The sequence below is a fragment of the Bubalus kerabau genome, chromosome 22 (genome assembly GCF_029407905.1).
Source record: "Bubalus kerabau isolate K-KA32 ecotype Philippines breed swamp buffalo chromosome 22, PCC_UOA_SB_1v2, whole genome shotgun sequence".
In the NCBI taxonomy this organism is placed as follows: Eukaryota; Metazoa; Chordata; class Mammalia; order Artiodactyla; family Bovidae; genus Bubalus; species Bubalus kerabau.
In genome coordinates, this window is record NC_073645.1 from 25,986,024 (window position 1) to 25,999,052 (window position 13,029).

Here is a 13,029-nt window from a genome sequence, read left to right on the forward strand (position 1 = left end):
CTGATCACCATATTTGATTGGGGACCCTCGGGTGGTCAAGTGGCCCCTTTCTTTCCAAACAGCTGCATGTGCATGTAGCACCAGAAAGGCATACTTGGAGTCAGTGTAAATGGCTACTCGTTTTCCTCTTCCCAGCTCTAAAGCTCGAGCCAGGGCTATGAGCTCAGCTAATTGGGCTGAAGTACCTGGTGGCAGAGGCTTAGCCTCTATGGTCTCAAAATTGGAGACTACTGCAATTTGATCAAGACATGTTCAAGGTAAAGCAAAGACTTTGATGAGCTAGGGCCCAGTCATGGAAAGAATACTGAACCGAAAGTCAGGAGATCCGAGTTTTGACAGTCTCAATTCTGTCATCTGCAGCCTTAGGCTAGGTGTCAGTTCCTCCTTTGTAAGATAAGGGTGGTAGCACTTCTGATGTCTTGTTGGGTGCTGGCTGGCAGGCTCAAAGGTGAGGCTGACTGTTCAAGAAATTTGAAAAGCTTTTGAGTCCTGTAAAAATGCGTATTATATAAACTGACTAGGTATGTGTGTGTTGTGTATATAACCATCATTGCTTCAAATTATGACCCTGAGGCTTTTCCACATTACTGGGGGGGGGGTGGGGGGAAGGAATGAATTCTGTTGATTGGACTGTATTTGAGGCACAAAATGAACCTGAATATTTTTGGAAGATTTTCAGCAATAAGAACTGAAATAGAAGCTTTTTTTTTTTCTTAATCTAACAATTTACTAATTTCAAAGTTCCTCAAAGGCAAAGTCCACGTCTTATCTGTCATTTTTGTGCCTGTCAGCATCCAGCATGAAAGTTTAGGATAACTGCTAATCATTCAGGTTTTGTTCCCACTAAAATTCAGGCTTTAGATCCAGAAAACTTGTTCTAACTGTGTGATCACTCTGAATCTCGGTTTCCTGGTTTCCTGTAAAAAGACAGGAATATTTAACTTGGATAAAAACGCCCAGCCAGATGCTTGATAAACACAGGCACTGGGCAGAACTTGGTTCTCTGTCTCATTTCCTGAGTGTTGTGGCTGGAGGTTTTCCTGACTGGCTAGAGATCGTCTCCTGAGTCAGAGAAGAGGGACCCTCCTCTTTGTCTAGGTACCTGTTTTGTGTGGCACTTGTAAGATGTAGCTGGAGCCTCGGTCTAGAGAGTTCAGATGTCTGCCATTCATATTTGGGCCTCTGAGCAGGCCTTAGCCTCCGAGTGAGAGGATGAATGGGGTATTACTGAGCTTGAGAGCAGGAGGAGCTCATCAGATGCCCACAGGGGCTAGGCAGTGACATGCTTGAGTCAAGCAGATGCGGTTTCTGGACAGTAGGGATTTTTGGACAGTAGGGGTTTTGGGGAGGCCGAGGTGGAGCTAGAGGCCATGTACATCTGTAACCCTATCTAATATGGCCCCGGGATTTTCAGAAGCTGGAAATCAGAATTTCTGTATGAATCCTTTTCATTTTAAGATGTTGAGAGTTAATTTCATTTTCCTTTTTTATTGTAAAACAAAGGTACCATGTGGATGTAGAACTCAATAGTGGCCCTTTGTGGCCCATGGGTGAGCAGTTTGCTATCCCTGCTTTCAAACAGGAGGGGCAGTGATACAGCTAATACAGAACGCAAGGACTTGCCCTCCTGACCAGCTGTGGAGACACTATAGTAGAATTGCCTTCCTGTTCTCTGAGTACCGCTTGCTTTGTACATGCTCCCTCCTATTTTGTCCCTCAGCTTTGCACCAGCCCTTGCTGAAGAAGGCATACTTCTCGGTGCATTTATTCTATGGCAGAAGAAGCCAGTGATGAGGGATTGCCAGGATACCTCAAGGGAGAACTGTTTTTCCTCGTAAGTGTCCAGGGGTGAGAAAGTGGCAGGTTAACCCAGTGTCCTGAGACTCTTCCTTGCTGCTCCCTCAGCGGGGGGCACCTCCACCCAGTCTCATGCTACCCCAGCCTTCATTCACAGCAGCCACGCCCACCTTGGCCATTCCCCTCACATCATCAGCAACAAGTATAACTGACTCCAAAGCACTTATGAGTCTCTGGAATGTTTATTTGTCAGCCCTCACTAGAATTTTAAGTTTCACGAGGCCAAGGAGCCTGAGGTCCAAGGACAGTGAGTGAGCGGCACGTAGTAGGTGGTCCATAAAATACTTGTTGAAAGAAACGAGTGAACAAATGAATGAGCTGCTCAGATGCCTTTGGAGAAAGAAACTGTTTTATGCACATCACTGCCAGGGCTGCAGGCTGGGAAAGAAGGCAGAGTGGGCGGGGAGGAAGAAGGAATGGTGGGAGAGGGTGGGGGAGCTCCTCTAATTCTGTGGGGTGGGGGTCACATAGGATGGAGTCATGAGATGCTACCCTCAGCCTGGGCTTCCTTCCAGGCCTGGCGCACCTCGATCTTCACCTTGAAAGGTTTGATCTGCAAGACGAGACTGGCATTGCCCTCCAGAGAGGGTAGCTTCCCATCATCCGGGATCTCCAGGTTGAACCTCTGCAGCAGCCGGGACATGAAGAGGAAGAGCTCCTGGCGGGCTAGCATCTCACCTACGCAGGAGCGGGGTCCTGCTCCAAAGGGCAAGTAGCTTAACGATGGCGAGATGAGTTGCGTCCCCGTGGGGTCCAAGAAGCGCTCTGCGGACACGGGGAGGCGTCAGCCAGGGGCAGGGCCAGTGTCAGTAGAGGAGTAGGGGGAGGACAAGGCCCTGCCTGGGGAGCCCCAGTCTGAGAAGGTGGACAGCCTTATTTGTGTTTGGGGGTGGGGGGCAGCAATCTTTGGAGAGATAAATGCCCTGCTCTCAGGTAGCCCTTAATCACACAGAGAAGATGGAATATTCAGGAAGGATGAAAAGGTGTATTAAACATGAAAATGGCCCCATCCAGCAGGAGAGGGGGCTGACTTCACAGGAGACATATGCCTATGGGCCTTCTCAGAAGAGGAGGCTGCAGTTGGTGGAAGGAGAGTGGGAACCCAGCTGTGAAGAATCTGGGTAGGTGTAGGGTAGGCTAGGGGTATCAACAGGTCCATGTAGTGGGAGTCAGGAGTCTTCTAGTAGGAAGCTTGGCAGAAGGGAAGCAATGCTGGAGAGGTGGGCACAGAGGGGGCTGTGTGGCCAGCGGGGCAGGACAGAACAGGGACTCACCGGGCATGAACAGGTCGGGCTGCTGCCACTCCTTCTCATTGTGATGCAGTGCCCACAGGTTGACCACAACGTCTGTGCCCTTGTCAATGGTAAGGTCGCCAATGCTGCCCCAGAGAGGGAGAGGAAAAGAGGGTCTGGAGTATTGTCCTTCCCCACCTTCTCTGCCCCAAGTCTCCGTGGTCCCTACCCTGGGAAAAGAGTCCTTTGCTCCCTCATGCCCACTCCCTCAGGCCCACTCCTGCATCTTCTCCTCAGCTTCTGCCAGATTGAATATGAATCCAGCCCTCTCTTCCTGAGTAGCACTTAGGATCAACACTTGTGGGTCTGTTAGGGCCTGTGGGTGTGCATATTGAGCTGGTGCGTGTGTGCATGAGTGCGTGTGTGTGTGTGTTGCGGCTTTTGGATTGGGTAGCAGCACGTGTCTCCCAGGCAGCAGGCAGCTTCTGAGGGAGGTCAGGCCGATGGGTCAGTGGGTGTCAGTGGGTAGGAGACACACTGGTCAGTAGGTCGTGGGTAGCATGATCGGTTGTCAGTGATTGACTGTAGGTTGACCAGCCAGCTGGACGGGTCAGATGCTGGGGAGGGACCAGGAGGGCTGGATGTTCCTGGGAGGGAAGGCACACCTGGAGTCAATGACAGCCTTGTGGGGGATCAGCGTAGGGGCCACAGGCCGGATTCGGAGCACCTCCCGGATGGTCGCCTCCAGCAGGACAAGGCGGTTCCGGTCACTGATGGTTGGGGTGCGATTGAAACCTATAATCTGGTCAATGTCATCCTGGATCCTCTTCTTCAACTGAGGGCCAGAACAGGGTGGGTGTTACCAGGGTGTATCAGCCCAGGAGGAGCAAGGGCTTAGAAGAACCTACACTCACACCCAGAAGGGCAAGACCCTTCCCAGTGGCGGCTCTACAACCCCGGCTTTGCTTGCAGAAGATGGGGCAGCTCCACCCAAAGGCCAGAGCCAACCTCTGCTTGGGCAAAGGGTGCAGCCCAGTCATCCTGCGAAGAACTCCCGAGGTACTGACTCTCCCTTTCTCTGGAGCAGAGGTGAGTGTGCCTGGGGTCAGGAGTGCTTGGGAAGGCTCGGGTAGAGAGCAACTCACCGAAGGATGGTGTAGCAGGTAGGCCACGATCCACTTTATCACAGACGTGGTGGTCTCCACACCAGCCCCGAAGATGTCCCCTATGGTAGCGAGCATGTGTCTATTTGAAAGCAGCTTTGAATCCTGGTCTGGGCCAGCATTGTTATTGTCTGCATTCACCTTGGCTTGGATCAGTATGTGCAGCAAGTTAGTGATGGAATCGCTGCTGAAGTTCTCCTGGTTGGGTGAGATTGGGAGACGATGAAGAGAAAGCAGCCCCATCTGCAACCCCTGCCATACTCTCACCCAGACTGTAGACACAAAGGCTTCTCCCACCTGGAAATGAGGGAGTGGAATGAGGCTAGTCAGGACCCATGAACTGGTGGAAGTGGAGAAAACACTGGGCCCTCTTTAAATTTGCAGGGTGGACAGGTCCCTTCAGGGTCCTCTGCAGTTCCTCACTTCTCTACCTCTATTTATTTATTTATTAAGTCAGGTTTTATTGAGCACCGACTATATGGCAGGCTCTCGGCTAGGTACTGGAGCTCCTACACTGTCCACAATGGACCCTACCCTGCTCTCCTGCCACTTTCCACCTAACTTGTCATCTCTTCTGCTCCATCACCTACCTGACATTTTTCAAGGATTTCATTCAGCAATTCATTTCGCGTTTGAACACAACCCTTCATCTTTTCCATGGCTTTGCTGGGGAATATCTGCAAAGTGGAAATGTTAGATTCTACCTGGCCATCCCTGGCGAGTTCCCACTCTAACCCCCACCTTCAGCCAGAATGGAAAGCAGGATAGGGACCCAGAATGGGACCAATGGTGACAACCAGGACAATTCCAAACAAGAGAGAAAGGAGTCACCTCCACTTCCCCCTTCAATCAAACATCTAGCACTGACTGAGACTTTACTCAGTTAACACAGACTTATGGAGAAAGCAATGGCTCCCCACTCCAGTACTCTTGCCTGGAGAATCCCAGGGATGGGGGAGCCTGGTGGCTGCCGTCTATGGGGTCACACAGAGTCGCACACGACTGAAGTGACTGAGCATAGCATAGATAGCATAACACAGACTTGAGTCTCACGGCATGATTAAGTTCCTTCACTTTTTGAAGCCTGTATTTTCATCTCCATGGGGATAATAAACCCACTTCCAAAGAGAATGCATGATTAATGCATGTGGAGCTTTGGGACTGGCACATGGCATTTCCCAGGTGCTCAATGGGTAAAGACTCTGCCTGCAATGCAGGAGACGTGTGTTCAATCCTTAGGTTGGGAAGGTGCCCTATAGAAGGAAATGGCAACCCATTCTAGTATTCTTGCTTTGGAAATCCCATGGACAGAGGAGTCGGGTGGGTAACAGTTCGTGGAGTCGCAAGAGTCAGATACGACTGAGTGACTAAACAACACCACCACCAACATTATCATGAGTATTAAAATGCATAATTTAAAAGCTAAACCTATTTCTGTAGAGAAGCAGCAAGATTTTGAAGAGTCAGAGGAGGTAGAGGTCACTGTAATTGAGGTAGTCAGAAAAAAACGCAGTCTGGAGTGAACGGTAAGAGGAAAGAACTGGGGATACGATCAGGGTCTGCTGAGGTCTGCCCACAGGGCCTGGCCCCATCCTCACCTTCAGCACAGGGAATATGTCTAACAGAACTTCCTTGCTCAGAACCTCCAGGATGCCATCATTGACATTTTGTATGGCCTTCAGGGCAGGATCCTCATTCTTGAAGGAGAAGTTGAAGCAGATAAAGCTGATTACGTTGGTCACCGCCAGAGAGAGAGGCTCGGACAGATCTATGGCCTCTCCATGCTGGGTGGCCAGGAAATCACAGAGCACATTGGCTTCCTGATTAACTGGGGAGAGAGAGGGGTGTGAGGGTGGGAGTTGAGCCATCCCTTCACCGCCACCTCGACCAGTTCCATCTGAATCGAAGACAGAGAGCAGATGTCCAGCAGATGGCAGTGGTGGCCAAGAAAATGTGGGATGGAGGCACCCAGAACCCACTCCCTCCCCAACCCTCTGCAGGCTCCTTCAGCCCAGGGCCAGCCAGGCACTCACTGATCTTCTCTAACTTCAGGTTGCCATCCTTGAACAGGGCAAAGGCATTCAGTGCCAGCTTCCGATGCAGCTGCCAGTGGGCACCATGGTCGGCAAAGGCAATGCCCTTTTGGTTGTCTGACAGGATGTCTAGAGTGGCCTTTGGAAAGCAGGAAAGGACACAGGACTCAGACACCATCCACCTACCCTCCCCGAGGGCAATGAGGCTGGTAACTGTCGCACAGCCTCCTTATAGAGCTCCCTGCTTCACTCCACCCTGACCGCAAGGCCTTGGCAGGACAGAACCTATGGCCTGACACTCCCAGCTCCAACAGAGAGACAGAGTAAGGCAAAAGAAAGAACCCTGAATTAGATTGTTCAGATCAATGACAGGGTGAGGCAGCTGTGATGGGATGGACTCTCTAAACTTGTAGGAGCAGAGATTGAGGACACACCAGGCCCCTACCCTTCCCTGGGTCCTCTGGGGATGGGGGCAGCTAAAGGCACAGCAGCTGACCCCCTTTAGTTCTCCCTTCCATTGCCAGCCATGTGCCCAATACAGGGCCACATCAGGAGAGTCACATGTCTTGTCCACCCAGCCTAGACATGGGCCAAGCTGCTTCTGCCCAGAAGACCCCCAAAACTATACAGGTTCCCCCAGACCTTCTGTCTTCTATCCCCGGATCTGCAGGCCCCATCAGACTAGCTGCCTCCTTCCTCTTTGCCCTGGAGAGAAGAAGCCCAGCAGAGATGGGAGAGGGTAGTTGGCCCACAGACCAGGCCGCCTGGCCCAAGCAAAGAGTCAAGCCTTGGTCTGATCAAAGATGAGCAGCCAGGGGGCCTTGCCCAGGACATTCAGGGGAGTACCCTGCAGCCAGGTGCTGTACTGGAGGCTGGCAGGTTCCTGGATGACTAGCTCCCACTCCCTTCTTCCCCCAGGAGCAAACAGAAAGCTCGACAGGTTGAATCTTTAGCGTCCTCCCCAAAAGTGCTTGCATAGGTCAGCTCCCCAGGGCTGGAGCAGCTTGAGGAAGCTCCAGGGAAATAATGATCCCAGCCTTCCAAGAATCAGGGTACTTCCCCCTCACAACTTTTTGTGGAGGACGGGAATCACTAACCCATTTTCTATGTGAACAGTGTACATCAAGGCTAGTTATTGAGAACTTCCAGCACTGGGCTAAATGCTTTACAGATACCCTTCCAGTGAATCATGAGAGCTCAGATTTCAGGCTCAGAGAGCTAGACTCTTGGGCTTTCCAATTGGCTTAGATGATAAAGAACTTTTACAGAATGGGTGAGACCTGGGTTCAGTTCCCGGGTCAGGAGGATCCCCCAGAGTAGGAAATGGCAACCTACTCTAGGATGCTTGCCTGGAGCAAGGAGTGTGGTGGGCTAGTCCATGGGGTTGCAAGGAGTCGGTCAAGACTGAGCGGCTCACACTTTCAGTTTTTCAGCTGGGACAGATGATGTTGTAAGGGCTCCCTGACCCCCTCAAACCACCAGTCCCACCCTGTCCCACCTCCAGAAAAAGCCAGAAAATAAAGTCTTCCTTTAATTCTTCCTGCCTAGTTTAGAAGCTGGGTGAGGTCTGAGGGGTCGCTCCCCACCCACAGCCCCACCAGTCTGTTATTGGAAGAATCACAGGTTGCTGGAACTAGAAGGGGCATTGCAGGCATGGTCTTGGCTAAAGAACTCAACATGCCCAGGGGCTGGTGAGGGGAGGGATGAGAGGCATTGCTTACCACTTTGGGACGCCCAGAGAATTCCTTGCCCTTCTTGAGAAGCACCTCCCTGGCCAACTGGTGGTGTCCAATCATCACAGTAGTCTTGGAACCCAAACGAAAGGAATAGATGGGGCCATATTTTTCCTGCAGCTTGAAGAAGTTCTTGTGCTGCTGGCCACGTCTGGGGAGGAACGGCAGGCTGCCCACCAGGGGCAGGGACGGGAGGCTCCTGGGGTACTTGGCACCAGAGTGCTTGGTCTTGGGCCAAAATAAATAGGCGAGGGTGAGCAGAAAGACAGCCAGGAGTACCCACATTGTGTCCGGGTGGCAGCAGTCAGGACAAAGAGCTGTGGAGTGGCTTCAGCCACCTTAGGGTGCAAGAAGGCCTTTTTAAGGGCTCCCCTGACCTTCTCCTTGACTTGATGTTAATGCTCACCTTGTGGAAGTTTATCTTGGAGCACAGCCAGTAGTCCTTTCCCAGAATGGGGAGGGGAGAGCAGAGGAGGCTTCTTTCAAGAGCTGGCTCCACACCAGGGCAAACCCCTCGGGGAGGGGCTAGGTAAGGGCACAGACAGCTAGTCCCTGTCCCTTGCTCACTGTCCATCAACGTCTCCAGAGTGGGCAGAAGCAAATGATATCTGGATCAGGAATCACGGCTCGGGACTCTCTGTATTACGAAATCACAATCAACGGACAGCTATCCAACTTTATCAGCTGAGGAAAGTGAGGCCTCCCAGGGTCAGGCTTGAATAAAGTCACACAGATAGTGATGACAAGAATCTAGTTCTCTTCATTCCACGTTTTCTGCTTTTGCCCAGGGGAGTGAAAGCCTTGGGTTGAGAGCAGGGGCCCTATTGTCAGACGGGTTTAGCCTCAAATTCTAGCTTAGCCGCTTTCTTGCTATATGACTTTAAAAGGTTTAGTATGTTAAAGTACACATAGCATGAAGTTTACCATTTTGAGTGTACAATTCAGTAGCATTGAATATACTTCACAGTGCTGTACAGCCGTCACCACTGTCTGCTTCCAAAACTGTTTTCTTAACCCCAAACTGAAAGTATATCCAGGAAGCAATAACTCCCCCTTCCCCTCCCCCAGGCCCTGGTAAACTCTAATCTGTCTCTGTGAATATGCCTATTTCACTTAAGTGGAATCATATAACATTTGGTCTTTTGTGACTGGCTTGTTTCACTAGGCGTAATGTTTTCAAGGTTCATCTACTTTGTAGCATACGTCAGAACTTCATTCATTTCCCAAATATTTGTTTATTTGGTTGTGCTGGGAGTTGGCTGCAGTACTCAAGACCTTCAGGCTTCATTGCAGCATGTGGGTTCTAGTTCCCTGGCCAGGGATTGAACCTGAGCCCCCTGCATTAGAAGTGTAGAATCTTAGCCACCGGACTACAAGGGAAGGCCCCTCCACTCCTTTTTATGACTGAACAATATTCTAGTAAGCGGGTATGCCACCTTTTGTTTGTTCATTCCTCAGTTGATGGACACTTAGGTTGTTTCCACTTTCGGCTACTGTGAATAATGCTGGTATGGACAGGGGTGTACATGTCCACAGCATGTACATAGTATCTATTTGGGTCCCTGTTTTCAATTTTGGGGGTGGTAAATACCTAGAAGTGGAATCGCTGGGTCATATAGTAACTCTACGGTTACTTACCTGTTTTACGTTTCAGTTTCCTCCTCTATAATTGGGAATAACAATGCAATATACTTTTTTTGTTAATGTTTAATGTTTATTTATTTTTAATCAGTTGATTTACTATTGACTGGATCCTCATGGTTGTGCACTTTCCTCTACTTGTGGGTAGCAGGGGCTACTTAGTTGCAGCGGGGAGGCTTCTCATGGCAGTGGCTTCACTTGTTGTGAACACAGGGGACTCAGGCTTCAGTAGTTGCTACATAGGGTAGTGGTTGAGGCTTCCGGGCTCTAGAGCACAGGCTCAGTAGCTGTGGTGCATGGGCTTAGTTGCTCCATGGCATGTGGGATCTTCCTGGATCAGGGATCAAAAGACTGTGTCTCCTGCATTGGCAGGCGGATTCTTTACCACTGAGTCACCAGGGAAGCCCTGGAATATACTTCTTAAGGCTGTTGTGACTCACTAAGATAATGCATGTAAAAGTGCTGCCTGACATGAAGTGCATGCTGATTCGGTATTTACGGGAATCATTGTTGTTCAAAATGGCCTTCCTCGTTTTTCTGAGTTCTTATTAGTATATCTTCCTAACAAACCAAATCCTCATCTTCTGCTGTACACCTTCAGTGGCTCAATCGTATTTATCAATGGTTTGATAATACCAGGTAAAGGCACAGTCACAAGAGTGTGTCAGTCATCACTAGGGTGACTCCTGGTGTCATTCATTGTAGAGGAGGTGGGTCGTCAGGCAAGTAACTGTGACCCACTGAGTGAGACTCACAAAGGTGAGAGATGGAATTTCTGCCCCTCTGGGGGTGATCTGCCAGTGTCCGTACTTTGAAGAGTATGGACTTGTATAAGGGCTGCTGGAATTAAGCAGGAAGGCAGCAGGGCAGGGAGCTCAGGATAAAGATGAATCCACAAGGCCTTGTAAAGCAAACTGTCTCGTTGCCCACTACTTCAACAGTTCAAACGTTGTTCAGACTTTTAGGGCCATTTGGAGCCAGAGGTATGAGCTGGAGTAGTCTTCATGAAAGCAAGGGGATTTGAGCTAAGCCTTGAAGGAGAGATTAGGATGATTTAATAGGCAGAGGTAGGGGGAGAGGGGAGGAGGGGCACTGTTGGAAGGGAGAGCAGCGGAGTCAAACACGTGGAAGCTAGAAGAGGTACAGTGTGTGAGATGGTTTTGATTGCAGACTTGAAGAGGGTGTGCCAGGGGCTGCTGCTGCTGCTGCTAAGTCGCTTCAGTCGTGTCTGACTCTGTGCAACCCCATAGATGGCAGCCCACCAGGCTCCCCTGTCCCTAGGATTCTCCAGGCAAGAACACTGGAGTGGGTTGCCATTTCCTTCTCCAATGCACGAAAGAGAAAAGTGAAAGTGAAGTTGCTCAGTTGTGTCAGACTCTTAGCGACCCCATGGACTGCAGCCTACCAGGCTCCTCTGTCCATGGGACTTTCCAGGCAAGAGTACTGGAGTGGGGTGCCATTGCCTTCTCCGAGTGCCAGGGGCAGTCCCTGAGAAATAAGATCTGACAGGTACATTGAATCAGGCTCTGGAGGCCTGAATTGGAAAGCTAGGGAGTGTGGGGAACTATTGAAAGTTCCATAGCAGGAAAGCAACAGGGGCACAGTGGAGGGTGAATCTGGCCTCAGTGCTAGGCAGACTGGATGAAATCTTATATAACGTTTGATAGCTGGGTGGGAAGTGGTGAGGCCTGTGATTCAAGCAGGGCCCTGAGGAGGGTCAACCAGCTGGTAGAGAAAAATGAAAGGACTTTCTGTCCCTCAGGCGAATGCCAAGGTGATTCTCTGATATTTCACATCCAAACACAAATAAGAAACAGGAATTTTTAAAAATTGTTGCTTCACATCCTTATCACTATACTATAAAAGTTATGCATGATAACTGCAAAAAATCTGGAGAATACAGATAGCTAAAAAATAAAAATTTCAAATATATTTTTTAACTTAATGATGCTATATACATTTTTTGGCATGGATAGTTTCTATGTTATTAAAAATTTTTCTACATCATTATTTTTAATGGCTGCATATTATTTCATGGTCATATGTATTTAATATGTAGAGCATAGCTTAACTGACCCTGTTTTGTATTATTGGACATTTTTAAGTTGTTTCTATTTTTGTCTTTGTTGTTGATATAAACAACACTAAGGAATAGCCTTGTGGTGAAAACTTTGGATATAACTGTTATATCTTCTTAGGATAGAATCCAAATAAGTGGAATTGTTGGTCAAAGGCTATGTATACATATTTTTAAAGACTCTGACAATTACTGAATTATTACTAGATGCATTATATTAGTAGATTTCTTAGTATCTTGCCATTCCTAGAATGCTAAGTTTATTCAGTCGTGTCCAACTCTGTGCAACCCTATGGATTATAGCCTGCCAGCCTCTGTCCATGGGATTCTCTAGGCAAGAATAATGGAGTGGGTTGCCATGCCCACCTCCAGGGAATCTTCCTGATCCAGAGAAGGAGTGGGTTGCCATGCCCGCCTCCAGGGAATCTTCCTGATCCAGAGATCGAACCCATGTCTCTTATATCACCTACACTGGCAGACAAGTTCTTTACCACTAGCACCACCTGGAAAGCCCTAGAATAATACTAACTTATCCAAAGAATTGTCTTTTAATACAGAATTGGATTCTTTTTGTAATTTACTTAGGATTTTCTTTCTGTTGCATCTCTAGTCATATGAAAAAATGGGTTGTAGTTTTCTTATTTATGGATTGACAAGTTTTAGTATTGTGATTTTGCAATCTTTTTCTATGTCCTAAAGCAGATTAAATAGCATGAGAATTATCTATTTTTTGAAGCTCTAAAGAAAGGTGACCGTGAGAACTGTTGGGCCCTACCACTTTTGGGGAGAGATAATTCTCCAACATTATTTTCCAGTTTCTTCAGTAATTATTGATCTCCTCAACTCTTTGAGACTTCCTGAGTCCTTTTGGCAATTAATATTTCTTAAATTTTTTTTTCTATTTTTTTCTTGACTTGTCAGAACTTTTATTAATTTTTTCAGTGAATCTCTCCTTGGGTTTATTCATCAAGTCTTTGATTGTTGTGGTCTTATTTCATTCTCAGTGTGGATAAATGATCAATGCAAAACATATATAACTTTATACTAGGATTCAGACTGAAAGCTTGTATGAATTCCGCTTCCCCTACATCCCTATTTTCCTTGTCAAAAAAACATAAGACCCATTATCTACTAGAACTTATGACCTGGGAACTCTATTCTTAGGTGTGTAACCAACAGAATGTGTGCATATGTTCATCAAAAGGCATGTCTAAGAGCGCTAATAGCAGCATTGTTTATAATACTCCCAGACCAGGAAAAACCCAAAAATTTATGGATTGTAGAATGGATGAA

General features: G+C 48.4%; 1 protein-coding gene across 1 annotated transcript; it reads right to left on the reverse strand.

Annotated features, from left to right (window-relative positions):
- Positions 1 to 2,335: 2,335 nt before the first annotated feature.
- LOC129636818 (steroid 17-alpha-hydroxylase/17,20 lyase) lies at positions 2,336 to 8,303 on the reverse strand. The gene is made up of 8 exons (XM_055560544.1): positions 8,007 to 8,303; positions 6,286 to 6,424; positions 5,851 to 6,080; positions 4,843 to 4,929; positions 4,235 to 4,450; positions 3,755 to 3,924; positions 3,132 to 3,235; positions 2,336 to 2,622 (listed from the first exon to the last, which is right to left on the reverse strand). Exons 1-8 carry the CDS (start codon positions 8,301 to 8,303, stop codon positions 2,336 to 2,338), a joined length of 1,530 nt encoding a protein of 509 aa, XP_055416519.1.
- Between the last annotated feature and the right edge of the window lie 4,726 nt (positions 8,304 to 13,029).

Excerpts from the sequence above, each read along its gene's own strand:
- LOC129636818 (XM_055560544.1), bottom strand. The coding sequence starts at position 8,303 with ATGTGGGTACTCCTGGCTGTCTTTCTGCTCACCCTCGCCTATTTATTT. Across the intron at positions 6,425-8,006 it reads TCTCTGGGCGTCCCAAAGTG|GCCACTCTAGACATCCTGTC; the intron begins GTAAGCAATGCC and ends TGCTTTCCAAAG. Across the intron at positions 4,451-4,842 it reads AAATCCTTGAAAAATGTCAG|GAGAACTTCAGCAGCGATTC; the intron begins GTAGGTGATGGA and ends TCACCCAACCAG.